Source organism: Arvicanthis niloticus, chromosome 17, assembly GCF_011762505.2.
Source record: "Arvicanthis niloticus isolate mArvNil1 chromosome 17, mArvNil1.pat.X, whole genome shotgun sequence".
In the NCBI taxonomy this organism is placed as follows: domain Eukaryota; kingdom Metazoa; phylum Chordata; class Mammalia; order Rodentia; family Muridae; genus Arvicanthis; species Arvicanthis niloticus.
Genome location: NC_047674.1, coordinates 31,446,602 through 31,473,057, shown reverse-complemented (window position 1 = coordinate 31,473,057; position 26,456 = coordinate 31,446,602). Strand labels below are relative to the sequence as shown.

At 52.6% G+C, this 26,456-nt stretch overlaps 1 protein-coding gene and 1 long non-coding RNA gene across 4 annotated transcripts in view; one reads left to right on the top strand and one right to left on the bottom strand.

The window, feature by feature from the left end:
• LOC143434842 (uncharacterized) overlaps window positions 1–15,473 on the bottom strand; it is a 41,537-nt gene extending 26,064 nt beyond the window's left edge. Inside the window, exons 1-2 of one of the 3 annotated variants that reach the window (XR_013104651.1) lie at window positions 15,375–15,473; window positions 10,139–10,260 (exon numbers count right to left, since the gene is read on the bottom strand). This is a non-coding gene — a long non-coding RNA (uncharacterized LOC143434842). Of the gene's footprint in view, window positions 1–10,138; window positions 10,261–14,404; window positions 14,537–15,374 lie in introns of those variants that run through there. The other 2 variants (XR_013104652.1, XR_013104653.1) reach the window with 2 other exon arrangements.
• Cnnm4 (cyclin and CBS domain divalent metal cation transport mediator 4) overlaps window positions 1–23,015 on the top strand; it is a 57,460-nt gene extending 34,445 nt beyond the window's left edge. The window contains exons 2-7 of the mRNA XM_034521500.2: window positions 12,118–12,261; window positions 12,511–12,645; window positions 13,570–13,739; window positions 14,052–14,148; window positions 19,608–19,786; window positions 20,483–23,015. Of these exons, the coding sequence (XP_034377391.1) occupies window positions 12,118–12,261; window positions 12,511–12,645; window positions 13,570–13,739; window positions 14,052–14,148; window positions 19,608–19,786; window positions 20,483–20,680 (923 nt within the window). The 3' untranslated portion in view covers window positions 20,681–23,015. The remainder of the gene's footprint in view (window positions 1–12,117; window positions 12,262–12,510; window positions 12,646–13,569; window positions 13,740–14,051; window positions 14,149–19,607; window positions 19,787–20,482) is intronic.
• Window positions 23,016–26,456: the final 3,441 nt, after the last annotated feature.

The following is a 26,456-nucleotide window of genomic DNA, read 5'->3' as shown; positions in this document are numbered from 1 at the left end:
TGTTGTGGGCTGTGGTGGGTGTTGTAGGGCTGTGGTGGTGTTGTGCTGTGGTGGGTGTTGTAGGGCTGTGGTGGGTGTTGTGAGCTGTGGTGGGTGTTGTGGGCTGTGGTGGGTGTTGTAGGGCTGTGGTGGGTGTTGTAGGGTGTGGTGGGTGGTGAGTGTGGGGGTTGTGTGTGGAGTGGTGTGAGTGTGGTGTGTTGTGGTTGTTGTGGGGCTGTGGTGGGTGTTGTGATGTGTGGGTGTGAGCTGTGGTGGTGTGTAGGGCTGTGGTGGGTGTTGTAGGGGGGGCTGTGGTGGGTGTTGTGAGCTGTGGTGGTGGGTGTTGTAGGGCTGTGGTGGGTGTTGTGAGCTGTGGTGGGTGTTGTAGGGCTGTGGTGGGTGTTGTGAGCTGTGGTGGGTGTTGTAGGGCTGTGGTGGGTGTTGTGAGCTGTGGTGGGTGTTGTAGGGCTGTGGTGGGTGTTGTAGGGCTGTGGTGGGTGTTGTGAGCTGTGGTGGGTGTTGTGGGCTGTGGTGGGTGTTGTAGGGCTGTGGTGGGTGTTGTGGGCTGTAGTGGGTGTTGTAGGGCTGTGGTGGGTGTTGTGGGCTGTGGTGGGTGTTGTGAGCTGTGGTGGGTGTTGTAGGGCTGTGGGTGGGTGTTGTGAGCTGTGGTGGTGTTGTGGGTTGTGGTGGGTGTTGTAGGGCTGTGGTGGGTGTTGTAGGGCTGTGGTGGGTGTTGTGAGCTGTGGTGGGGTGTTGTAGGGCTGTGGTGGGTGTTGTAGGGCTGTGGTGGGTGTTGTGAGCTGTGGTGGGTGTTGTAGGGCTGTGGTGGGTGTTGTGAGCTGTGGTGGGTGTTGTAGGGCTGTGGTGGGTGTTGTGGGCTGTGGTGGGTGTTGTGAGCTGTGGTGGGTGTTATGAGCTGTGGTGGGTGTTGTAGGGCTGTGGTGGGTGTTGTAGGGCTGTGGTGGGTGTTGTGAGCTGTGGTGGGTGTTGTGAGCTGTGGTGGGTGTTGTAGGCTGTGTGGTGGTGTGGGGTGTTGTGGGCTGTGGTGGTGTTGTAGGGCTGTGGTGGGTGTTGTGAGCTGTGGTGGGTGTTTTTTGGGCTGTGGTGGGTGTTGTAGGGCTGTGGTGGGTGTTGTGGGCTGTGGTGGGTGTTGTAGGGCTGTGGTGGGTGTTGTGAGCTGTGGTGGGTGTTGTAGGGCTGTGGTGGGTGTTGTGGGCTGTGGTGGGTGTTGTAGGGCTTGTGGTGTGGTGTTGTGATTGTGGGGCTGGTGGGTGTTGTAGGGCTGTGGTGGGTGTTGTAGGGCTGTGGTGGGTGTTGTGAGCTGTGTGTGGTGTGTTGTGGGCTGTGGTGGGTGTTGTAGGGCTGTGGTGGTGTGTTGTAGGGCTGTGGTGGGTGTTGTGGGCTGTGGTGGGTGTTGTGGGTTGTAGTGGGTGTTGTAGGGCTGTGGTGGGTGTTGTAGGGCTGTGGTGGGTGTTGTAGGGCTGTGGTGGGTGTTGTGAGCTGTGGTGGCTGTTGTGGGCTGTAGTGGGTGTTGTAGGGCTGTGGTGGGTGTTGTAGGGCTGTGGTGGGTGTTGTGAGCTGTGGTGGGTGTTGTAGGGCTGTGGTGGGTGTTGTAGGGCTGTGGTGGGTGTTGTGGCTGTGGTGGGTGTTGTAGGGCTGTGGTGGGTGTTGTGAGCTGTGGTGGGTGTTGTAGGGCTGTGGTGGGTGTTGTGAGCTGTGGTGGGTGTTGTAGGGCTGTGGTGGGTGTTGTGAGCTGTGGTGGGTGTTGTAGGGCTGTGGTGGGTGTTGTAGGGCTGTGGTGGGTGTTGTGAGCTGTGGTTGGTGTTGTGGGCTGTGGTGGGTGTTGTAGGGCTGTGGTGGGTGTGTTGTGTGTCTGTGGTGGGTGTTGTAGGGCTGTGGTGGGTGTTGTGGGCTGTGGTGGGTGTTGTGAGCTGTGGTGGGTGTTGTAGGGCTGTGGTGGGTGTTGTGAGCTGTGGTGGTGTTGTGGGTGTAGTGGGTGTTGTAGGGCTGTGGTGGGTGTTGTAGGGCTGTGGGTTGGGGTGTTGTGGTGGGGTGTTGTGAGCTGTGGTGGGTGTTGTAGGGCTGTGGTGGGTGTTGTAGGGCTGTGGTGGGTGTTGTGAGCTGTGGTGGGTGTTGTAGGGCTGTGGTGGGTGTTGTGAGCTGTGGTGGGTGTTGTGGGCTGTGGTGGGTGTTGTGGGCTGTGGTGGTGTTGGTGTGTGTGGGTGCTGTTGTAGGTGTGGGGGGTGTTGTTGTGATGGGGCTGTGGTTGGGGGTTGTTGTGGGCTGTGGTGTTGTAGGGGTGGTGGGTGTGTAGGGCTGTGTGGTGGGTGTGTTGTGAGCTGTGGTGGGTGTTATGAGCTGTGGTGGGTGTTGTAGGGCTGTGGTGGGTGTTGTGGTTGGGTTGTGGGGTGTGGTGTAGGGTTGGGGTGGTTGGGGGGGGTGGGGGCTGGTGGTGTGGAGTGGTGTTTTGTTGTGAGCTGGGTGTTGTGGGTGGTTGTGTGTTGAGGGCTGTGGTGGGTGGTAGTGTGGTGGTGTTGTAGAGCTGTGGTGGGTGGGGGTTTTGTAGGTGGCTGTTGTGGGTGTTGGAGTGAGGGTGGGGGTGTGGTGGGGCTGTGTTTGTAGGCTGTGGTGGTGTGTTGTGGGCTGTGGGCTTGTGGTGGGTGTGTGGTGGGCTGTGGTGGGGGGTTGTAGGGTGGGGGTGTTGTGGGCTGTGGTGGGGTGGAGGGTGTTGTGTTGGTGGTGTGTGTGAGTGGGAGTGGTGGGGGGGGTAGAGCTGGTGTTGTTGGGCTGTGGTTGGTGGTGTGTGGTGGGTGTTGGGGAGGCTTGGTGGTGGGGGAGGGGTGGTGGTGTGTTAGGGCTGTGTGGTTGGGGTGTTGGGTGTGAGCTGGTGGTGGGGGTTGTGGTGCTTGTAGGGCTGTGGGTGTGTGTTTTGTGGGGGGGTGGGGTAGGGGTGGGGTGGGGGGGAGGTGGGGGGTGGCTGTGGTGGGGTGTGGGCTGGGGGGCGTTGTGGGCTGTGCTGTGTGTGTTGTGTAGGGCTGTGGTGGGTTGTTGTGGTGTGGGGGTGTGTGTGCTGTGGTGGTTGTGGTGTGTGTGGCTGTGGTGGGTAGTGTTTGTAGGGCTGTGGTGGGGGGTTTTGTAGGTGCTGGGGGGTGTGGGGGGTGTTGTATGGCTGTGGTGGGGTGGGGGTGTTTGTGAGCTGTGTGGTGGGTGTTGTGGGCTGTGGTGGGTGTTGGTGTGGGCTGTGGTGGGTGTTGTTGTGGGCTGTGGTGGTTGTGTTTTGTGGGCTGTGGGTGGGTGTTGTAGGGCTGTGGTGGGTGTTGTAGGGCTGTGGTGGGTGTGTTGTGAGCTGTGGTGTTGTGTGTGTGGTGGGTGGGGGGTGTGGGGGTGGGGTGGTGTGTTGTAGGGCTGTGGTGGGTGGTTTTGTAGGGCTGTGGGGGGTGTGTGAGAGCTGTGGTGGTGGGGTGTTGTGGGTGTGTGGTGTTGTGGGGCTGGGTGGGTGTTGTGTGCTGTGGGGTGTTGTGTTGGTGGTGCTTGTGGTGGGTGTGTGTTGTGGGCTGTGGTGGTGGTGGGTTGGTGGTGTTGGGCGTGGGTTGTGTGGGTGTGTGTGGGCTTGGGTGGTGTTGTAGGGTTGTTGGTGGGCTGTTGTTGGGTGTTGGGTGTGTTGGGGGCTGTGTGGGGTGTGTTTGTAGTAGGCTGTGGTGGTGGGTGTTGGGGTAGGGCTGTGGGTGGGTGTTGTAGGGCTGTGGTGGGGTGGGTGTGGTTGTGGGCTTGGGGGGTGTGTGTGTGGGCTGTGGTGGGTGTTGTGAGCTGTGGGTGGGTGTTGTGATGTGGTTGGGTGGTGTTGTAGGGTTGTGGGCTGTGGGTGGGGTGTTGTAGGGCTGTGGTGGGTGTTGTGAGGTGCTGGTGTGGTGGGTGTAGGGCTGTGGTGGGGTGTTGTGAGGCTGTGTGGGTGTTGTAGGGCTGTGGTGGGTGTTGTAGGGCTGTGGTGGGTGTTGTGAGCTGTGGTGGGTGTTGTAGGGCTGTGGTGGGTGTTGTGGGCTGTGGTGGGTGGTGTAGGGCTGTGGTGGGTGTTGTAGGGCTGTGTGTGGGTGTTGTAGGGCTGTGGTGGGTGTTGTAGGGCTGTGGTGGGTGTTGTGAGCTGTGGTGGGTGTTGTAGGGCTGTGGGTGGGTGGTTGTAGGGCGTGGTGGTAGGGTGTTGTAGGGCTGTGGTGGGTGTTGTAGGGCTGGGGTGGGTGTTGTAGGGCTGTGGTGGGTGTTGTAGGGCTGTGGTGGGTGTTGTAGGGCTGTGGTGGGTGTTGTGAGCTGTGGTGGGTGTTGTAGGGCTGTGGTGGGTGTTGTGAGGGCTGTGGTGGGTGTTGTAGGGCTGTGGTTGGGTGTTGTGGAGCTGTGGTGGGTGTTGTAGGGCTGTGGTGGGTGTTGTAGGAGCTGTGGTGGTTGTTGTAGGGCTGTGTGGGTGTTGTAGGGCTGTGGTGGGTGTTGTTAGGCTGTGGTGGGGTTGTTAGGGCTGTGCGTGGCGTGTGTAGGGCTGTGGTGGGTGTTGTGGGCTGTGGTGGGTGTTGTAGGCTGTGTGGTGTGTGGGCTGGTGGGTATGGCGCTGTGGGGGTGTTGTTAGGCTGTGGTGGGTGTTGTGAGCTGTGGTGGGTGTTGTGGGCTGTGGTGGTGTGTTGTAGGGCTGTGGTGGGTGTTGTAGGGCTGTGGTGGTGTTGTAGGGCTGTGGTGGGTGTGTAGGGCTTGTGTGGGTGTTGTTGAGCTGTGGTGGGTGTTGTAGGGCTGTGGTGGTGTTGTGAGCTGTGGTGGGTGTTGTAGGCTGTGGTGGGTGTTGTGGGCTGTGGTGGGTGTTGTGAGCTGTGGTGGGTGTTATGAGCTGTGGTGGGTGTTGTAGGCTGTGGTGGGTGTTGTAGGGCTGTGGTGGGTGTTGTGAGCTGTGGTGGGTGTTATGAGCTGTGGTGGGTGTTGTAGGGCTGTGGTGGGTGTTGTGGGCTGTGTGTGGGTGTTGTAGGAGCTGTGGTGGGTGTTGGAGCTGTGGTGGGTGTTGTAGGGCTGTGGTGGGTGTTGTAGGGCTGTGGTGGGTGTTGTAGGGCTGTGGTGGGTGTTGTGGGCTGTGGTGGGTGTTGTAGGGCTGTGGTGGGTGTTGTGGGGGTGGGTGGGCTGTGGTGGGTGTGGTGGGTGTTGTGGGTGTTGTAGGGCTGTGGTGGGTGTTGTGAGCTGTGGTGGGTGTAGGGCTGTGGTGGGTGTGGGGGGTGGTGGGTGTGTGGGGCTGTGGTGGGTGTAGGCTGTGGTGGGGGTAGGGCTGTGGTGTTGTAGGTGGTGGGTGTTGTAGGGCTGTGGTGGGGTTGTAGTGTGGTGGGTGTTGTGGTGGGTGTGTGGGGGTGTTGTGGCTGTGGTGGGGTGGGTGTTGTGAGCTGTGGTGGGTGTTGTAGGGCTGTGGTGGGTGTTGTTGGGGGTGGTGGGTGTAGGGCTGTGGTGGGTGTTGTAGGGCTGTGGTGGGTGTTGTGGCTGTGGTGGGTGTTGTAGGGCTGTTGTAGTGTGGTGGGTGTGTGTTGGTGGGCTTGTGGTGGTGGTGGGTAGTGTAGGGTGGTGGGTGGTTGTGGGCTGTGGTGGGTGTTGTGTAGGGCTGTGGGGTGGGTGTTGTGGTGGGTGTGTGGGCTGTGGTGGGTGTTGTGGGTGGTGGGTGTTGTGGGGTGGTGTTGTGAGGGCTGTGGGTGTTGTGAGCTGTGGTGGGTGTTGTAGGGCTGTGGTGGGTGTTGTGGCTGTGGTGGGTGTTGTGAGCTGTGGTGGGTGTTGTAGGGCTGTGGTGGGTGTTGTGAGCTGTGGTGGGTGTTGTAGGGCTGTGGTGGGTGTTGTAGGGCTGTGGTGGGTGTTGTAGGGCTGTGGTGGGTGTTGTGGGCTGTGGTGGGTGTTGTAGGGCTGTGGTGGGTGTTGTGGGGCTGTGGTGGGTGTTGTGAGCTGTGGTGGGTGTTGTGGTGGGTGTTGTGTGTGGTGTTGTAGGGCTGTGGTGGGTGTTGTGGGCTGTGGTGGGTGTTGTAGGGCTGTGGTGGGTGTTGTAGGGCTGGTGGTGGGTGTTGTGGGGCTGTGTGGGTGTTGTGGGCTGTGGTGGGTGTTGTAGGGCTGTGGTGGGTGTTGTAGGGCTGTGGTGGGTGTTGTAGGGCTGTGGTGGGGGTGTTGGGCTGTGGTGGGTGTTGTGGGCTGTGGTGGGTGTTTGTGAGCTGGTGGGGGTGTTGTGGGCTGTGGTGTTGTAGCTGTGGTGGGTGTTGTAGGCTGTGGTGGGTGTTGTAGGGCCTGTGGTGGGTGTTGTGAGCTGGTGGTGGGTGTTGTGGCTGTGGTGGGTGTTGTGAGGCTGTGGTGGGTGTTTGTTGGGCTGTGGTGGTGTTGTAGGGCTGTGTGGGTGTTGTAGGGCTGTGGTGGGTGTTGTAGGGCTGTGGTGGGTGTTGTAGGCTGTGGTGGGTGTTGTGAGCTGTGGTGTTGTTGTGGGCTGTGGTGGGTGTTGTAGGGCTGTGGTGGGGGTTTTTGTGCTGTGGTGGGTGTTGTAGGGCTGTGGTGGGTGTTGTGGGGCTGTGGTGGGTGTTGTGAGCTGTGGTGGGTGTTGTAGGGCTGTGGTGGGTGTTGTGGGCTGTGGTGGGTGTTGTAGGGCCTGTGGTGGGGTGTTGTAGGGCTGTGGTGGGTGTTGTAGGGCTGTGGTGGTGTTGTAGGGCTGTGGTGGGTGTTGTAGGGCTTGTGGTGGGTGTTGTAGGGCTGTGGTGGGTGTTGTGGGCTGTGTGGGTGTTGTGCAGGCTGTGGTGGGTGTTGTTAGGCTGTGGTGGGTGTTGTAGGGCTGTGGTGGTGTTGTAGGGCTGGTGGTGGGTGTTGTGGCTGTGGTGGGTGTTGTAGGGCTGTGGTGGGTGTTGTGGGGCTGTGGGTTGGGTGTAGTGGTGTGGGCTGTGGTGGGTGTTGTAGGGCTGTGGTGGGTGTTGTGAGCTGTGGTGGGTGTTGTAGGGCTGTGGTGGGTGTTGTAGGGCTGTGGTGGGTGTTGGTAGGCTGTGGTGGGTGGTTGTGATGCTGTGGTGGGTGTTGTGAGCTGTGGTGGGTGTTTGTGGCTGTGGTGGGTGTTGTAGGGCTGTGGTGGGTGTTGTAGGCTGTGGTGGGTGTTGTAGGGCTGTGGTGGGTGTTGTGGGCTGTGGTGGGGTGTGTAGGGCTGTGGTGGGTGTTGTGGGCTGTGGTGGGTGTTGTAGGGCTGTGGTGGGTGTTGTAGGGCTGTGGTGGGTGTTGTAGGCTGTGGTGGGTGTTGTAGGGCTGTGGTGGGTGTTGTAGGGCTGGGGGGGTTGTGGGCTGTGGGGTGTTGTAGGGCTGTGGTGGGTGTTGTAGGGCTGTGGTGGGTGTTGTGAGGGCTGTGGTGGGTGTTGTAGGGCTGTGGTGGGTGTTGTGTGCTGTGGTGGGTGTTGTGAGCTGTGGTGGGTGTTGTAGGGCTGTGGTGGGTGTTGTAGGAGCTGTGGTGGTGTTGTTGTGGGCTGCTGTGGTGGGTGTTGTATGGCTGTGGTGGGTGTTGTGAGCTGTGGTGGGTGTTGTAGGGCTGTGGTGGGTGTTGTAGGGCTGTGGTGGGTGTTGTAGGGCCTGTGGTGGGTGTTTGTAGGGCTGTGGTGGGGTGTTGTGAGGGCTGTGGTGGGTGTTGTGGGCTGTGGTGGGTGTTGTAGGGCTGTGGTGGGTGGTTGTGAGGGCTGTGGTGGGTGTTGTAGGGCTGTGGTGGTTGTTGTAGGGCTGTGGTGGGTGTTGTGGGGATGTGGTGGGTGTTGTAGGGCTGTGGTGGGTGTTGTGAGCTGTGGTGGGTGTGTTGTAGGGCTGTGGTGGGTGTTGTAGGGCTGTGGTGGGTGTTGTAGGGCTGTGGTGGGTGTTGTAGGGCTGTGGTGGGTGTTGTAGGGCTGTGGTGGGTGTTGTAGGGCTGTGGTGGGTGTTGTAGGGCTGTGGTGGGTGTTGTAGGGCTGTGGTGGGTGTTGTGAGCTGTGGTGGGTGTTGTAGGGCTGTGGTGGGTGTTGTGGGCTGTGGTGGGTGTTGTAGGGCTGTGGTGGGTGTTGTGAGCTGTGGTGGGTGTTGTAGGGCTGTGGTGGGTGTTGTGGCTGTGGTGGGTGTTGTGAGCTGTGGTGGGTGTTGTAGGGCTGTGGTGGGTGTTGTGAGCTGTGGTGGGTGTTGTAGGGCTGTGGTGGGTGTTGTAGGGCTGTGGTGGGTGTTGTAGGGCTGTGGTGGGTGTTGTAGGGCTGTGGTTGGTGTTGTAGGGCTGTGGTGGGTGTTGTAGGGCTGTGGTGGGTGTTGTAGGGCTGTGGTGGGTGTTGTAGGGCTGTGGTGGGTGTTGTAGGGCTGTGGTGGGTGTTGTAGGGCTGTGGTGGGTGTTGTGAGCTGTGGTGGGTGTTGTAGGGCTGTGGTGGGTGTTGTGGGCTGTGGTGGGTGTTGTGAGCTGTGGTGGGTGTTGTAGGGCTGTGGTGGGTGTTGTGAGCTGTGGTGGGTGTTGTAGGGCTGTGGTGGGTGTTGTAGGGCTGTGGTGGGTGTTGTAGGGCTGTGGTGGGTGTTGTGGGCTGTGGTGGGTGTTGTAGGGCTGTGGTGGGTGTTGTAGGGCTGTGGTGGGTGTTGTGAGCTGTGGTGGGTGTTGTGGGCTGTGGTGGGTGTTGTAGGGCTGTGGTGGGTGTTGTGAGCTGTGGTGGGTGTTGTAGGGCTGTGGTGGGTGTTGTGAGCTGTAGTGGGTGTTGTGGGCTGTGGTGGGTGTTGTAGGGCTGTGGTGGGTGTTGTGAGCTGTGGTGGGTGTTGTAGGGCTGTGGTGGGTGTTGTGGGCTGTGGTGGGTGTTGTAGGGCTGTGGTGGGTGTTGTAGGGCTGTGGTGGGTGTTGTGAGCTGTAGTGGGTGTTGTGGGCTGTGGTGGGTGTTGTAGGGCTGTGGTGGGTGTTGTGAGCTGTGGTGGGTGTTGTAGGGCTGTGGTGGGTGTTGTGGGCTGTGGTGGGTGTTGTGAGCTGTGGTGGGTGTTGTAGGGCTGTGGTGGGTGTTGTGGGCTGTGGTGGGTGTTGTAGGGCTGTGGTGGGTGTTGTGAGCTGTGGTGGGTGTTGTGGGCTGTGGTGGGTGTTGTAGGGCTGTGGTGGGTGTTGTAGGGCTGTGGTGGGTGTTGTAGGGCTGTGGTGGGTGTTGTAGGGCTGTGGTGGGTGTTGTGAGCTGTGGTGGGTGTTGTGGGCTGTGGTGGGTGTTGTAGGGCTGTGGTGGGTGTTGTAGGGCTGTGGTGGGTGTTGTAGGGCTGTGGTGGGTGTTGTGGGCTGTGGTGGGTGTTGTGGGCTGTGGTGGGTGTTGTAGGGCTGTGGTGGGTGTTGTAGGGCTGTGGTGGGTGTTGTAGGGCTGTGGTGGGTGTTGTAGGGCTGTGGTGGGTGTTGTAGGGCTGTGGTGGGTGTTGTGAGCTGTGGTGGGTGTTGTGAGCTGTGGTGGGTGTTGTAGGGCTGTGGTGGGTGTTGTAGGGCTGTGGTGGGTGTTGTAGGGCTGTGGTGGGTGTTGTAGGGCTGTGGTGGGTGTTGTGAGCTGTGGTGGGTGTTGTAGGGCTGTGGTGGGTGTTGTGAGCTGTGGTGGGTGTTGTAGGGCTGTGGTGGTGTTGTAGGGCTGTGGTGGGTGTTGTAGGGCTGTGGTGGGTGTTGTGAGCTGTGGTGGGTGTTGTAGGGCTGTGGTGGGTGTTGTAGGGCTGTGGTGGGTGTTGTGGGCTGTGGTGGGTGTTGTAGGGCTGTGGTGGGTGTTGTAGGGCTGTGGTGGGTGTTGTGAGCTGTAGTGGGCGTTGTGAGCTGTGGTGGGTGTTTCGGGTCTATGGTAGGATGTTGTGGGTTGTGGTAGTTGTACTACAGCTTCCCCATTTAGGGCTGAGCTGTCCTAGTCACTCTCAGCACTCTGACCAGTTAATGAATCTGTCTATTACCTGCCGCCTACTGTAAAAAGTTTCTCTGACTACGGCTGAGAAGCAGCACAAACCTATGGTTATAAACATCCAATCAAAAATGCCTGGTTACCTTGTAACAAGTCAGGCCCACTGTTGCAGCAGTAGGCACATCTTGGCTGGCAGGCTGCTGCTTCAGCACTGGCCAGTGATGATGAACCCGTTGCTGTCCTCTCTTCCGGTAGACTGTTTACTCTACATGGTAAATCGGCAGTACAGAAACTTCAAAATTACTAACCTTGATATGCTTCTTCTCATGTCTGCATTCCTTCCTTCTCTCTCTTACTGTCTTTCTTCTGCAGCTGAGTAGATGAAGAGCAGGAGGAGGCAAGGCTCCCTGCTGCCTCTGAGCCTACCTGACTGAAAGGCAAATGCACTGTCCTGAGCAGAGAGAAGAAAGACTATAGGGTTGTGAGCTAGCTCCTAGCCCTGTCAGGTTCAAGGTGTTGAGGCTTTTAGCTTGCAGTTGGATAGAATATTTGGGGGCACAGGAGAGGGCTACAAATTTTTACTTAGAGTGCCTGCCTAACTTGCACACAGCCTTGGGTTGGAACAGCAGCACTCTGTAAGGTGGGCAGGATGGTGCAGGCCCTATAATCCCTGCTCTCAGGAGGTAGTAGCACGATGGTCAGGGGCTCAGGTGAGTCTCAGGTACACAGGGAGTTTCAGGAAGTTCAGCTACGTGAGACCCTGCCTTAAAAAAACAAAACTTTTTTTTTTTTAATCTGAGATATTTTGACATGTGATTATTTAAGTCACTAGGCAAGGTACCAGCTACAAGGACTCAACCCTGCAGCATTAAGAGGTCAGGGAGGAACCAGGCGTGGTGGTACACCTCGACACACAGCTGTAATCTAAGCACCTAAAAACCTAAGCTGGGAAGATCATGAATTCAAGGTCAGCACGAGCTACATGGTGCACCCCATTTCAAAAACAACTCAAAATCTGGCTGCTCACAACTGCTGCCACTCCAGTTCAGTTCTGGAGACCTGACGCCCTCTGCTGGCCTCCAGGGGCACTAAGAGCACATGTGGAACTCATAATATATCCCGGTAGACACACTTTTTTTTTTTTTTTTTTTTTTTTTTTTAATTAAAAAACAAACTCAGAGGTCAGAGAAAAGGAAGAAGCCTGGGACCAGGAACACAACAGAGAAGTATCTGTGGCCAACAGGAAAAGGGTTTCCAGTAGGGAGCAAGGACCCTGGCCAGCAGGTCCACTAAGAGTAAAACCTTCCCGTTGAAGGTCATTGGTGACCTAAACAGAAGCGTCTTCTGTAAGAAAGAAAGGTTCTGTCAGGACAAACAGGTGTCTCCATTGGCAAAGCACACAGCTTGGGGGTGGGGGGGTCTGAGCTAGCCCAGCAGAGAGTTCTGAATGTTTTCTTAGCCAGGAACCTTTTTGTAGGGCCTAGTGAGCAAGCCATTTTTAGGGCCAGTGTCAAGAATTTTTAGCATTGAGCAGGGCTGACTGTTCAGTAGTTCCCTAGGGCTACAAGATGCCTGTCATGTGGGTAGCTACTAGACTCTCTGTTTGGTTGTCAAATACATGCCCCTGACCAAGAGCTTCCTATGGTCTTGTACTATAGCCTCTCTCTTCCCAGAGGCCTCAGAAGCCCTGACAGGCAGCCACAGGCAGAGCTTGTCATTTCTCTCCTCCTCCTCCTCTTCCTCCACTTCCTTCTCATCTTCCTCCTTCTTATCCTTCTCTCCTTCTTCCTCCTCTTCCTCCTCCTTATCCTTCTCTTCTTCTTCCTCCTCTTCCTCCTCATCTTCTTCCCCCTTCTTATCCTTCTCTTCCTCTTCTTCCTCCTCCTTCTTATCCTCCTCTTCCTCTTCCTTCTTATCCTCTTCTTCCTTTTCTCCATCTTTTTTTTTTTCTTCATGTGACAGGGGATTAAATATAGTCTAGGCAAGCCTGGGTTTGGTTGTGTAACCCAGGATGGTCTCAAACTTGCAGCAATCCTCCTGTTTCTGCCTCCCAAGAATTGGGATAACAGATGTGAGTCACCACACCCAGTTTCTGTATTCTTTAAACAAAAGGTCCTTAATGTAAGGCCTTTACAAGTACTGTGGGTCCTCCTATTCATAAGAGCAGTATCTGCTTGTAGAAGCATCAGAAACCTAAAAAGGAAAGCAAACTCCAGTGACTGCCCAGTGACTCAAGCCTAATACATTGACATTGCTTCCTGCCTGACCTAGTGTGCTGTCCCCACAGGGAAGTCCCACCTGGCCATTGTGCAGAAGGTGAACAATGAGGGTGAGGGCGACCCCTTCTACGAGGTGCTGGGCCTGGTCACCCTGGAGGATGTCATTGAGGAGATCATCAAGTCCGAGATCCTGGATGAATCGGACATGTACAGTGAGTTAAGCCCTCTCCATAGGCCCAGAATCCTATTGTATCCCTAAAGTCTGGTATCCCAGGTAGAGAAGCTTCAGTGCAGGCGTGTGGAAGCCCCGGACCCTGAGTCAGGCCTGGTAGCCAGCTAGGTGGCTGTGGGGAGGAGGGGCACAATGTTGAGCCTCCTTTGCCCTCCCTGCCTGGAGCCTGCTGCCCTGTGTGGAGAGAAGCCTGGGAACTAGGGTTCAGGTCCAGACTTTCCTCTCACAGCTGACAATCGAACCCGGAAACGAGTGTCCATGAAGAACAAGCGTGACTTCTCTGCCTTCAAGGACACTGACAATGAACTCAAAGTGAAAATCTCACCTCAGCTGCTTCTGGCTGCTCATCGCTTCCTGGCCACAGGTAAGAAAGAGTGTGAAGTGCCTTCTGCCATGGGTAGAAGGAAATATAACACAGAGGAAGTAACCCTGGGACCCTAGCCATTCCTCCCATGGAGAGCACTGAGTGCTGGGACACACTCACCTTGGAGGGGTCTAGGTACCCCGCCTCCTGCCACGGAGAGCACCATGGTCACCATAGCTGCCACAGACTTCCAGACACAATCTAACTAGTTTACAGAGAAAGTACTGAGACATCAAAGGGAGTACCTGGGACCTCAGGCCCTCAGGCTGCCTCCCCTGGCCTGCCCACCTGGCCTGAAGGGCTTGTCACAGGGAGGGCCTCCACCTTCAGTCTATGCTGTGCTGGTTCCTACAGAGCTGGCATGTATCTCAGCAGCACTTCTCCCTCTCTTCTAATTCAAAGCACCTCTGGAACACAGGTGACAGCTGAGACAAACCCTGCCACCATAGTCTCACCCTGGCTGTAGCTTTCCTTCTGGCTCACTTGCTAAAGGTGCCGGTAATCCCTTTCCCTTTGTGTTTTCCAATACGGTGCAGAGAACAGTAATTGTAGAAACACTTAATGAACATGCACAAGCCAAGAATGCATCTAAATGCTCTACCTGTGGTATCCGCTTAAACATGAGACCACCCCTGGAAGTTGTGTCCCCATCTTCCTGATGAGAAAATGGAGATATGGAAGTTCAGTAATCTGCCAAAGGTCATGACTGTTGTACCAGAGCCATGTAGGCTGGCTGATGCCATCTAAGCAGCAGAAAGCCAAGTGTGGTACTTCCCGGGAAGGTGCAGGCTGAAAAAACAGCCCAAGCAGGGAGGCCATCCTAGCACAGAGTGGCCATAGTCACTTAGATGTTGGTACTGGAGTGACACAGCCTCAGGGCTTGCTTGTCCCAGGCTCCTATGAAGTCCTGTCTCTCTCCTGCAGAGGTGCCGCAGTTTAGCCCCTCTCTGATGTCAGAGAAGATCCTGCTCCGGCTGCTCAAGTACCCTGACGTCATTCAGGAGCTCAAGTTTGACGAACACAACAAGTACTGCGCGCGCCACTACCTTTACACCCGGAACAAGGCAGCCGACTGCTTCATCCTCATCCTGCAGGTGAGCCTTGGACCTAGGGCCTAAGTGCTCAGGCCACTCAGGCGCTCCCCACACCTGCACCTCGCCTTCTGATGAACCATGAGGGAGTGTGCGGTCTACCCTTGAGTTTGCTTGCTCCAGGTTGTACATAGTCTCCCAGGGGGCCACTCTTGTGCCCACAGGTCAAGACCTTGGATGCTGCAAGGCTCTGTGGCCAAGTGTTTATGCCTCTCTGTTCTGTGTTCTGCCCTGCTTTAACCCCTCTCCCATTGGCACACACACCTCAAACCATCTCAAGCTGTGTTAGTTAACCTTAACCCTGTGTTCTTTCAGGGGAAGGTGGAGGTGGAAGCAGGCAAGGAGAACATGAAGTTTGAGACGGGTGCCTTCTCGTACTATGGGACCATGGCTCTGTCCACGGGAACCTCAGGTGAGTTGTGGGACCCTCTAACACTTGTAAATTAAGTGCCCTGGATGGCTCAGAGCAGAAGAAGGCAGGTAAGGGCCAGAGTCGCCAGGCTTATGGGAACAGAATGGCTTCTTTTCTGTTGGAAGGGTGAGGCCAAGAGAGGAGCAGAGGGTGTCCTGAAGTAGTAGCAAGGGGACCAGCTGCTATGGGAAAGACTGCAGACAGGGATGGTCAGGGGACCAGGCAGTTCACGAGCTTTAGAAATGAAAGTGACTACCTGCCTTTGACTGCAGACATCGTGGTGAGATTAGGATGGACCTGTAGAGAGCCGCTGGAGCACCATCAGGGTAGGATAGGAGGTACAGGGAGGACTGTGGCCTCGGGAGTCACGTGTACTGGTGTTAGGCAATAGCTCAGAGCTGGTTTGCCTAGGGAAGTTGTACATGAGTTTCAGCAACTGAACTTTGGTCAGGTTTGGTTCTGACAGCAGGGGCAGGCATTGGGAGCTGGGTCCCTCAAGGATGACCTCTGGTCCTGGGTAGCTCAGGAGGGTAGAACCTCAACATCCTAGCAAGTCTCAATCCCGCCCCTCCCCCGGCTTTTCCCTGTGTGAACACTCTCACCTTGGCAGGGCTGTGCCAGCTTGCTGCAGAGGAAAGAATAAAAGCCACTGTTGGTTCCTAGAACAGGCTATACCAGGAGGTGTTGGCTGTAGCTCTTGGGAACCCTATGCCATGCTTGTCCCTTTGACAAGAAGTTCCTAGTGCACAGGGCCAGGGCATCTGTGACTGTCAACACAGCTTAACCACTGTGTTCTCTGCCTGTGCATTAGGGTGAGCTGGGGTATTATAGACTCATGGTGTCAAGATCAGGGCAAACAAGCAGGTGCGCCTTGCCTGAACCTGTCAGGTCTAATGAAGACTCACCCACCCCTGTGAGAGCATCTTTGTCTTGTTGTTGGTGAAGTTTTGGTTTTTTTGGAATAGCCTTGCTTTGTAACTGGCCTGGGACTCTTTCTCCTCCTGCCTTCGCCTCCTGATGCTGAAATGATAGTTATCAGCTGATGTTTAATGTAGGTACCAGCTAATGTTTGGGGAGATCTTGTTCAGAAGGGCTTGAAGGACTCCTCCCAGTGCTGATGAAGAGTGGCTGGAAGCCAGGCATTTCCTCTGCTCTATCCTTACCACGAGCACCCTTCCCATCTGAGTGTGTCCCTTAGATGGCTCTGCATCCCACTCCCATCCTACCTTTCTTGGAGTAGCCTGGCCCATCAAATCTGCCTCTCCATCCTGTTCCTGGGGCCTGTGACCCCTCCAGGTCACTGACTTCCTCCTTTGTTGCTCCAGTGCCTCCTGTGCAGGCTGGGTGTTCAACAGGCAAACTGAACTCCCTGCTCTCCTGGCTCTCAGGTAATGGGGCATGCTAGAGAAGTGCACAGTGCCACCTGTTGCTAGAGCTTTGTACTGCAGCTGCACTAATGGCTCCCATAGGAACCTGGGGACTTAGGATCTAGCCTGACTCTTAATAGGTATTGTCTCTGTGTGGCCTAGAGTTCAGTTTCTAGATAGGTCTGCCACAGTCCTAGAAGGGTCTTTTCAAAGGTTCATAAATCCAGGAGAAAGCATTACCCAGCATAACACAGACACGTGCACTGCCCGGATGACAGGCTTGGGAGTAGAGGCTTGTTCCAGGCCAAGCCAGGTGTGCACGCCCAGCCTGGAGGAAACAAAGCCCAGCTGGCCAGCACCCTGCTCCAACCCACTCACACACCTCTGCAGGATGGCATGCCAGTCTGTCAGCTTTCTTAGGCTTTCTTCGTAGGTTAAAGAGTAAGGCTTCAACCCCAGTCAGCCCGTCCCTCTGAATCTGTATCTACTGTTCTTAGCTAAGCCCATCCATGTCTTCCCCTCACTCAAAACACGGGGCTAACACTGTCCCTAGTTCAAAGAGCTTTGGGGCAGAGAGAAAGAGAGAGAGAGAGAGAGGAAAATGCTAGAGCCTAACTGCAATATCCCTCTTTTCTCTGTAACAACTAAAAGGGGACATTCCCATCAGCAGCTACTCAGGGAAAAACCAAATGCCAGGTGCTGTTTCTGGACTTGGCCTCCTGAGAATCATGGGAGTAGTTAGAGACTTTCAGCTTGAAGGCTCTCACATGCACTGCAAGCCCAAAGGGTGTGGGAAGGAGCCAGTCACCCTCAGATTCTGACCGAACTGGTCAGCCCTGCACAGGTCAGAGTCAGTCTCTCTCTCTCTCTCTCTCTCTCTCTCTCTCGTGTATAACCCAAAGCTTCACACATGCTAGACAAGTACTCTACTACTGAGCTAAATACCTAGCCACCTAGCCCCTCAATTTTTACTTTCTTTTTTTTCTTGGTTTTTTAATCACTATATTTATTGTTCTTCTTTTTAAAGATTTATTAATTAATTAATTAATTTATTTATTTATTGTTATATGAGTACACTGTAGCCTTCCTCAGACACACCAGAAGAGGGCATCAGATTCCATTACGGATGGTTGTGAGCCACCATGTGATTGCTGGGAATTGAACTCAGGACCTCTGGAAGAGCAGTCAGTGCTCTTAACTGCTGAGCCATCTCTCCAGTCCTCTTTCTTTTAACATTTTATTTATGTATATATTTTATGTATATGGGTACTTTGCCTGCATGTACATCTGCATACCATGAGACAACATCAGACAGTTGTGAGCTGCATGCTGGGAATGGAACTCAGGACCTTCGAAGGGCAATGAGTGCTCTTATCCACTGCACCATTGTTCCAGCTCTGAGTTTTACTTTCAATGTATCAATTTTTCTCTTAATGTTTCCCAGTATAACACACTATTCTGACTCCCTGTCTTAATAAATAAAATGGTGACTTAGTTGCAACTCACCAACTTCAGCCTCCCTCCCTCCCTCTCCTGTTCTTATTCCTGTTTCATGGGTGGCCAGGACTTTATGCACCTGTAGCCTGAACCTTGGTGTTTGTATCTAAAATGGACACTTTTCTGTAAATCCCCCCATTGGGATTAGGCAAGAAGACTAGTCTAAGGTGAGTTCTTGCTGAATGGCTTGTCAACCCAAGCTCAGTCCCCAGAATCCATGTGGAATTAGACAGCTGGCTGCTAAGAGCTGTCTTCTGACCTCCATGAGTGCACATAGCATGCACATGCATGTTCATGCGTGCACATGCACAAATTAAAAGTAAAAATAAAGGGACTGAAGAGACAGCTCAGTAGTTAACTGCTCTTCTAGAGGTCCTGAGTTCAATTCTCAACACCCACATGGTGCCTTCCATCCATCTGTATAGAGATCCAATGTCCTTTTCTAGATTACAGGGTATACATGCAAGCATACACAGAATGCATATTTTTTTTAATCTTTTAAAAAAAAATAAAAACAAGGGCTGAAGAGATGGCTCAGTAGTTAAGAGTGCTAACTGCTTTGGTAGAGTATACAGGTCCAGTTCCCAGCAGCCACATGGCACCTAACAATGCTCTTTAAAAAAAAAAAAAAAAAAGACTGGGTCTTATCCTGTAGCCTAGAATGGCTTGGAGCTCACTACATAGTCCAGGCTGGCTATGCATGCATGCAGCACTGGAAACTTTAAATTCAGTTCTTGGAACTACTCAGTGAGAGAGCTTTTGGCTAGTGTGTTACAGGCCCAAGGTTTGGTCCTCTGCACAGTAGTAAACAAATTGCGCTCCTGTTGTGTTAGTAAGTATTAGCTAAAGAATATCCTGTCATTCAAATAATATGAAATAGTTTTTAAATTCATTACAATTATTTGTGTGTATATATGTGCAAGCAAGTGTGCACTGGTACACGTGGGAGGTCAGAGGACAACTTGTGGGAGTTGGTTCTCTCCTTCCACCCTGTGGTCCAGGAGATGGAACTCGGGTCGTTAGGCTTGGTGGCAAGTGTGAAAATATCCCGGAACCTAAGCAGAGTGCCTGTTTACATTTGCTCCTGCGTATGGCCTTCCAGTGACCCTCTGGCTTTTAGTCTTAGTAGTGAAGCTGCTACCTGTGCACATTCCTAGTTTTTTCTAAAGGACAAATCAAAGCTACATGTAGGCACCTGTGTAGTCTTACTTGGTTAAAAGCTGTATTGGTCTATTGAGTCACTGGGTCCAACATTCTGTCTGTACTGTGGTGCAGCTAACTCAGTGGTCAGTAACATCATAGCTACTTAGAACAGAGCAGAGGAGCCCGCACCAGTGTGCTCCAAGCAAGCTCCCTCACACTTCAGAGTTAGTGTCTCTATGCACACCAGTATCCTCTGAGTGTTCTCAGCGCCAAGAGCAAAGGATGGGGGTAGCTCAGTGCCTCTGTTCTTTGTTCTTCCTTCGGACTCCAGTCACTGCCCTTGCCTGGGTAGAGAGGTCTATGCTGCCTCTGGATCCTCTGGCTTTCTGGGATAAGGGCCAGTTACCCCATTCCAGGGTTGGTGTTACACATAGACCACACCTTTGACAGGTATCATGTTGCAAGGGTAGGATTCATAGTGAGCATGCAAACTGTGTGTCTTCTTTTTCTTGAGACAAGGTTAGCCTAGCTGAGGATATTCTCAAATGGGATTGCAGGCATGGGCCAAGTTAGCTGTTCTTTTTAATACATGTATTTTGTTTAGTATGTACAGTTTAAAGCAGTTATGGTACTAAGCGCCCATAATCCTAATACTTGGGAGGTAGATAGGAGAATTGTGAATCATAGACCAACTTTGCTGTGTAATGAGACCTTGCTTCAAAAAAATTTTTTAAAATTATTTTACTTAGCTGGGTGGTGGTGGCACACGCCTTTAATCCCAGCACTCAGGAAACAGAAGCAGGTAGATCTTTGTGTGTTCAAGGCCAGTTTGGTCTACAGAGTGAGCTCCAGGGCAGCCAAGACTACACAGGGAAACCCTGTCTCAATTTTAAAAAATTATTTTACTTTTTCATTCATATGTGTCTGTATGAGTATATATCAAAGCCAGAAGTTATCAGATCTCTTAACAATGTTGGCAGGGCATGAGACCTGATGCATGGCTTCTGGGATTGGAATGTCAGTCCTCATATTATGCAGGGAGCTCTCTTAACCCAGCCAGCCCTTCTCCTGGCCTTTCTTTTCTTAAGACAGGGTCATTTTGTGTAAGTTGGTGTTAGACCAGGATGGTTTGTCTGTTGTGTGGGAAATCATTGTTATCTTGACTAATGAGGGGTTTTGAGGCGATAAATGTTGTCTTGGTTTTCATTTCCGGTTGGTTTGCTTGGGTGGCATTCTTAATACTTATCATGTATTTAAGCACTTTAAGCACAATAACTCACTGACCCTGTACAGCAAGAGCTTCTGTGTGTGTACTCCTGTTCGCCCCTGAGATCTGTGACCTGTTCTGTGTGGAACACGATTGGAGTCCCTAACATCCACGGCCAAGGTCGGGCAAGGAGCTCGAGCAGGCCCTAGGGCAGGCTCTGTGCTGATTATCTGCTGTCCCTACAGACCGGTCCCCAGCCCACCAAACTCCACTCAGCCGCTCAGCCTCCCTCAGTTACCCGGACCGCAACACAGACTTGACACACTCCTCCCTGGCAGGCAGCAACCAGTTTGGCAGCTGCATTCTGGGCCAGTATATCTCTGACTTCAGTGTGCGGGCGCTCACAGACCTGCAGTACATTAAGGTAAGTGCTTCTCACGTTTCCCACATCTGCTAGCCTGCCTTGTGCATTTAGATGGCTCTGTTCTGGAACCACTATGGCCACTCCAGATCTGAACACTTTTTTTTTTTTTTTTTTTTTTTTTGTCTTTAAGAAAAATTTAGTCGTCACCTGTTATATTTCTCTTACATGCCAGGCCAACACTGCACCACAGAACTACATTCCTAGCCCTTCTTGTTTTGTATTTTTGTTTTCTTGAGACACAGTATGACTGTGTAGTCCAGGCTGGCCACAAGCTCTGAAAACCACTTTCTGCAGCCTTCTGAGTGCTGGGATTACAGACATCTACCATCACACCCGGCCCACGACAATTTGATGATGTTGATGGCGATGGTGGCGCGTGTGTGTGTGTGTGTGTGTGTGTGTGTGTGTGTGTGTGTGTATAAGTAGGTAAGTGAAAAGACAAAGAACAGAGTTTTCTCTGTTCACTTTTACGTGGGTTCTGGGGATTGAACTTGGGTGCCCAAGCCTATGTGGCAGATGCGTTTACCTACTCATTCTTCTTGCTGGCCCCTAGAAAGAACACTTTTCCTTCCAGCTCTTTTGGGAGGCCCCACCTGGTCACATCTCTCCTGGCCCAGTCTAGCTGGGTCTTCACATCTCAGCTGAATATCTCACTCTCACACTGTCCTCTCTCTCTCTCTTCTCCGCCCTCTGCAGATCACAAGACAGCAGTACCAGAATGGACTGATGGCCTCCCGCATGGACAACAGCCCCCAGCTCACCCTGGATGGCTGTGCCACCTGCGCAGAGAACTTTACCGAGAGGCCTGAGCTGCCCGTGGTGGATGAGACCACGACTCTTCTCAATGAACGCAACTCGCTGCTGCACAGACCCTCCCAAGAGGGCGCCATCTGACAGGAGGGCCCGGGGACTCCCGCCCACCCTGCGGGGGTCTCCCCAGTGGGCCCACATGAAGTTAGGGAGCCTGTTAGGCTAGAAGGGGTGCAGGTAGATATCCTGCATGACTGAGCAACCAGACATCCCTGTCCAGGGGCTCTGGCTGCAGATGGGGACCTCTGAACAGCTCTGACATGATGCCTGCCCAGCCCAGCTAGTGAGCAAAGAAAGGCTGGGGTTTTTTTGGTTTTTTTTTAAACACTGAGAAGTTTTAAGCTAGGCTCATTGCTCCTCTTTTTAAATATCATTTTGGGAAGGGAAGACAGGGTTAAGGAACTTTATGTAAAAAAAAAAAAATTTTTTTTTCCAAGAAGTCCCACAAACTTTAAAAGGGGAGGAGGGTTCCTCGCCCCAGGAAGCAGTAGCCATAACCTGTTTCCAGCAAGACCTTGCAGCCTGTGTCTGTCACTCTAGGAGGCACTCCTCTGCAGCAGTGAGGCTCTGTGAGGGCCTGGAGCCCACAGGAGTGGATTCCTGGGAGGAAGCAGGGATCCAGGTGATAATGAGGTCTACTGCTAGGACACACGAGCTGAAGTCATAGAGCAGTGCTGAGCAACGGATCAGGGACGGGATGACCCCAGCATCAGCATCGGAGAGGAATACATCTGCCCTTGTCAACTGCTGGATCCAGTGATCTCCTAGAACCCGGACCAGGGCCTCTCATGGAGAGACGGGACTCAGCTGCGAACCAGGCCCTGGCTCTTTCATCTACCCCTTTGGATAGTTTTCTCCTGGAAGGGTCTGGTTCCATGGTTAGGCATGGTCTTTGGCTCTGCAGTTGCTTCTCTGCTTCCTGGCCATGGCTTCCCTCTTACCAAAGGTTTCCTCTCAGAGGGGAGAACATCAACATTAGAGGTGACTTGTTGAGCACTCCTTGTGGTTTCCGGCCAAGTCTGACGATAAGTATATCTGTGTCAGCAGCTCTTCCTACCCATCCACCTGCAAGAAGAGCCAGGGATGAGCAGTCCACCCAGGAAGGTTTCTTTCCTGCCTCCCCATTCTTATCTCTATCCTGGTCCCTCTGGGGACTGAAAGCCACCTAAGCTGGGCCATTGCATCCTTGCCTGCGTGGCTGACTGAGGACCACCTAAGCTCATTTCCACTTAAGGACCTCCAAGAAAGGAGGGGTTCCTAATACCATACAACAGGTAGCCCGGTTCTCTCTGCCTGGGGACTGTGCTAGTGAGAGAGTAATGATAAGCTTGGGCTGAAACTGTTAGTGCCGCAGAGCAATCCATGCCATGTGAATCCTACCCCAGTGCCACCTGGGAAACCTGAGTGGAATCAGGCCATGGGACAGAGCTGCACACTTCTATTGTTGGGAGACTGTGGGACCAAGGGCCACATCTACCTTACGTTGGCACAAATGGAGTTGGAGTATAAGAGCCAGGCTAGGGAGAGCATGGGCAAGCATGAACACAGGCAAGCTGGAGCACTGGCCGTCTGTGTTTATTCATTCACTCCTTTCCTCAGCCAGTGGAGTCTTGTCACACCACATACTCTGCTGTCTGTGTACCCAGAGAATCCTAACTCCCAGGATGCACCAGGGTGTCCTGTACCCCCGGCCAATCTGAGGTCTCTTCCATTCACAGAATTTACTCCGAGAAGCCTGAAAACTTTCAACAGCTTTCAACTATAAGGGAAAAAGACATCAGACCTCTAGTTCCTTAAGAAACTCTTAGTTCTCTGTAGATGCAGGATGCTCCTGGGTCTCTAGATGAGGTGCCTAGCTGTGTTCCTGAGAGACCTAAGTGCCAGGTAGAGCAAAACATGTGGTGGGTGTGAGGCAAATGTAGCAGGTGCACACACTTCCATAGCTACCTCTGTGCGTACACAGTCACCACCGACAGACAGGCCCCGCCCCTCCCCACCCCTCCTTATTGAGAATCAGTTTTTGCAGAGGGTCATAATTATTTCCAAATATTACTGGTCTGATGACTTCCTCCTCCCAGTGCAATTTTTTCACTTCCTCTTTAAACCTCTGGTTCTTGGGCAGAGCCATACCCTGGAACTGGCATGGTCTGCATGTCTTCCCAGCAGAGGAGGACTCCGCAGACAGCGTCCAAGTGGATAGGCAAGTCACAGCCGCCATAGCAGATGACTCCTATTTATTTTGCATTAAGATTTTAATTTGTATATTTTTGTGATTTATTTTGGCATTGTTATGAGTTTGACTCTCGGGGAGTTTTGTTGTTATGACTCTTGTGTCTTTTGTCACAAAACAATGATAATATTTGCTAAACAATATATGGAATTTATTTTTGATTGGTAATAAAAAATGAAATGCATATAAGTTTTGGTGAGCATGTAACTCAGGTATTTTGCTTCTGGACTATTTACTGTATGTCGTAGAGACAGAAGTGACTATCTGTCACTTGTGACAGAACAAGGGCAGTTGAGTATTGTAGAACCATTTGGAAGTGAAATACAAGAACTGTAATTTACAAAATATATATAATCAAGGCAGTTTTCACAGGCGTTGTGAAGTGGCAGCTGCTGGCGGACGTGCAGAGCAAGTAAGTCGAATGTCATAGGATTCTGTTTGTGAGAGAATTCTGTTGGAATGGAGCAACCGCAATGAACAAATTGCCCTCCTTCCGCTCTGGGGGCTGAGGGCTGTTTGGGCTCCATGCAATCGTGGGCGTCATTTCACAACACACAGAAACTACTTTGTGTATATCGATGGCTTTGGGGGTTGGAGTGTCCATCTGAAATGGCTGGCCTAAGGTTTCCACGATGTGGCCCCTAGGTTATCACTCGGAACTGCAGCCGTGGAACCCTTTGGTGGCAAGCACAGATGCCGGTAACTAGCTTGTGCAGTCCTGCGTGCCAAGGCCAAGAATCAGGCACAGCTCAAGTGGGAGTTGGGTGTTTTGTTTTGTGCTTGATAGAGGGTCTCCCTGTGGAGCCCAAGTTGTTTTCATGTGGTGATGACCCATTGCCTCCAGCTCCTGGGTGCTGGCATCACAGGCATGCACCACCATGACTATGGTTCTTGTGTTTGTTTGAGACAGGGCTTTTTTTTTTTTTTTTTTTTTTTCTGAGACAGGGTTTCTCTGTGTAGCCCTGGCTGTCCTGGAACTCACTCTGTAGATCAAGCTGGCCTCGGACTCAGAAATCCGCCTGCCTCTGCCTCCCAAGTGCTGGGATTAAAGGCGTGTGCCACCATTCCCAGGCCTAATTACATTGTTTTTAGAGAAGATCTTGCTCTATAGAGCTGGCTGGTGTCCATTTGCCTTCCTTTCTTCCAGTACCCTGGTTGAGCTGGACATGCTGGCACATGTCAACTCAACACACAAGAGGCTGAAATAGTAGCATCATGAATTCAAGGCCAGTCTTGGGCTACATAAGAAGGCCCTGCCAGTGGGAAAAAGGAGAGCACTTGGGTAGGCAAAAGAGAATATTCCAGATGAAAGGCTAATGTAGAAATGTGTATACAGGGATGGGATGACGTGGCAACTGTCTGTTGTCCATCACAAGCGTGTTTGGTGCTGAGCCCCTGCTACACACTAACTGCTAGCTTTGTGAGGAAGAGATCACTTTGCACTTTCTGCCACTTCCATTGGGACATTTCTTCCCAGACCTTATAAGGCTTGCCCCTCCTTTCAACCTCTGTTCAAATGTCACCTCCTTAGAGAAACCTCCCTTGATCACCTTCATTTCAGATAGCATCTCATCATTTCCTTATCCTCTCCTTAGGACACTTCCTCTAGATCTTAAAATGTTTCCTGTCGTCGTCTCAGCATTGATTATGAGTACCAGGAGGGTGGGGGCTGCTGTTCTTGCCAGAGTCCCAGCCTTTAGGAAGGTACTGCACACACTCAGTGTAGAAAATGCTTGTCACATGAGCAAACGAAGATCTTGGCTGGATCCCTGGCCCAACCTAATCAACATAATCAGGGAAGATCACACTGAGCTAAGATAAAAAAGCTAACCAGGGAGGTCATAGCCCCGCCCCCCACCCCACCCCCCAACCTGGCTATGAGGTTTTTGCTTTGTTATTTTTTTTTAAATTGATGTTTGTATGTTTGTGTTTACACATGCATATACACTATGCAGCACATGTGTGGAAGCCAAGGACCACTCTGTGGAGTTGGTTCTCTCCTCTCTTTCCACGGGTCTCAGGGATTGAGCTCGGGTTGCCAGGCTGGTACAGCAGGTGCCTTCACACCTGAGCCATCTCACCAACACGTTTTGTTTAATACACAGTTTCTTGTTGGGCAGTGGTGGCCCAGCACTTGGGAGGCAGAGGCAGGCAGATTTCTGACTTCAAGGCCAGCCTGGTCTACAGGGTGAGTTCCAGGACAGCCAGGGTTACACAGAAAAACCCTGTCTCAAAAAAAACAAAACAAAATACAGTCTCTTTGTAGCCCAGGCTAGCCTTGGAATTTCAATTACCCTGCCTCTGCCTCCTGGGTGCCAGGATTATAGTAGTTACAAATTTTAAATGATAAAGAGCAAATGTCTTGATTAAAAAGTAGAGATGCTCTGGCCTCGATGGCCACTAAGGGAAATGTCCCAGGGAGAAACCGAAGCAAAAGTCCAGTGACTCCATTGAAGTTTCGATGAACCAGCAATGGAGCAAAGAATGGCTGGGAGAAAGAAGAATGCTCTGAACGGACACCGATCACTCTACCAGCCCAAGTTCTTCACAGGCTCAGATACAGACAGTTTGAAAAACCATCTGTTGTTTTCTACATTTTACAAAATCTTTCACTCAAGGTTTTTAGCAAAAAAAAAAAAAAAAAAAAAAGTAAGAGGAAAATCTCTTGAGTTCCTCCTTTCCTGCAGTCTGTTCCTTGCTGGCTGATGGCTTCAGACACGTGATTCATTGAATGCACACCATCTGTTCTATCTCCAGGTCAGCATTTTATCTTGACTCAGAGACACAGTGAAAACTAAAGGTTGCACTCAACTCAACAAAAGTCCTTAAAGGCAGCAAGACAGTTTCAGTGCAAAAGAGCAGCCGTGTCTTAATTGCTTCTACCGGTAGCTTGTTCTGTCACCCACTAGAAGCAGAGCTTCTTGTGGCATATAGCATCGTTCAGATATTAAAAACGGGAGCAGAGATGGGACTTGCCAGCCAACATTCTGAGTTTACAATGTAGAAGAGTCACTGCCAACTTTGTAAAGACTTTCCAAGGGACTTTGTTTAGTTCTTAAGGGTGTGTGAGGGCAGGAGAGGGCACAGGATTCCTTGGGGCTGGAGGTACAGGTGGTGGCAAGCCTCCTGAGTAGAGGTACTGGGAGATACACGATGGTCCTTTGGAACAGTAGCATGTACTATTAATCACTGGGCTATTTCTCTAGCCCCTTGTTTTGATTTTGAGACAGGATCTCACTATATAGCCCTAACTGGCCTCTAAGTCACTATGAGGCCCAGGCTGGCCTCTGCTACGATTACAGGCATGCTGCTACACCTGGATAAGAGGTTTTCACCAACTATTTTCCCTCCTGGTCTTTCCCCATAGGCCTGTTTTTGCACATTATCTTCTACACAACTTGTGACTATATTGCAGATACTTTTTTTTTAGCTTGGTATTTTCCAGACACTGAGTTATGTCTATAGAATCCTTTTTTAAAAACCATTTAAGGAGCTGGAGAGATGGACTCAATGGTTAACAGCACTTACTTCTCTTGCAGAAGGCTTGGTTCCCAGAACCCACATGGTGGCTCACAAATGTCAACTCTAGTTCCAGGGGATGCACCTGCACACACATACATACACTTGGGC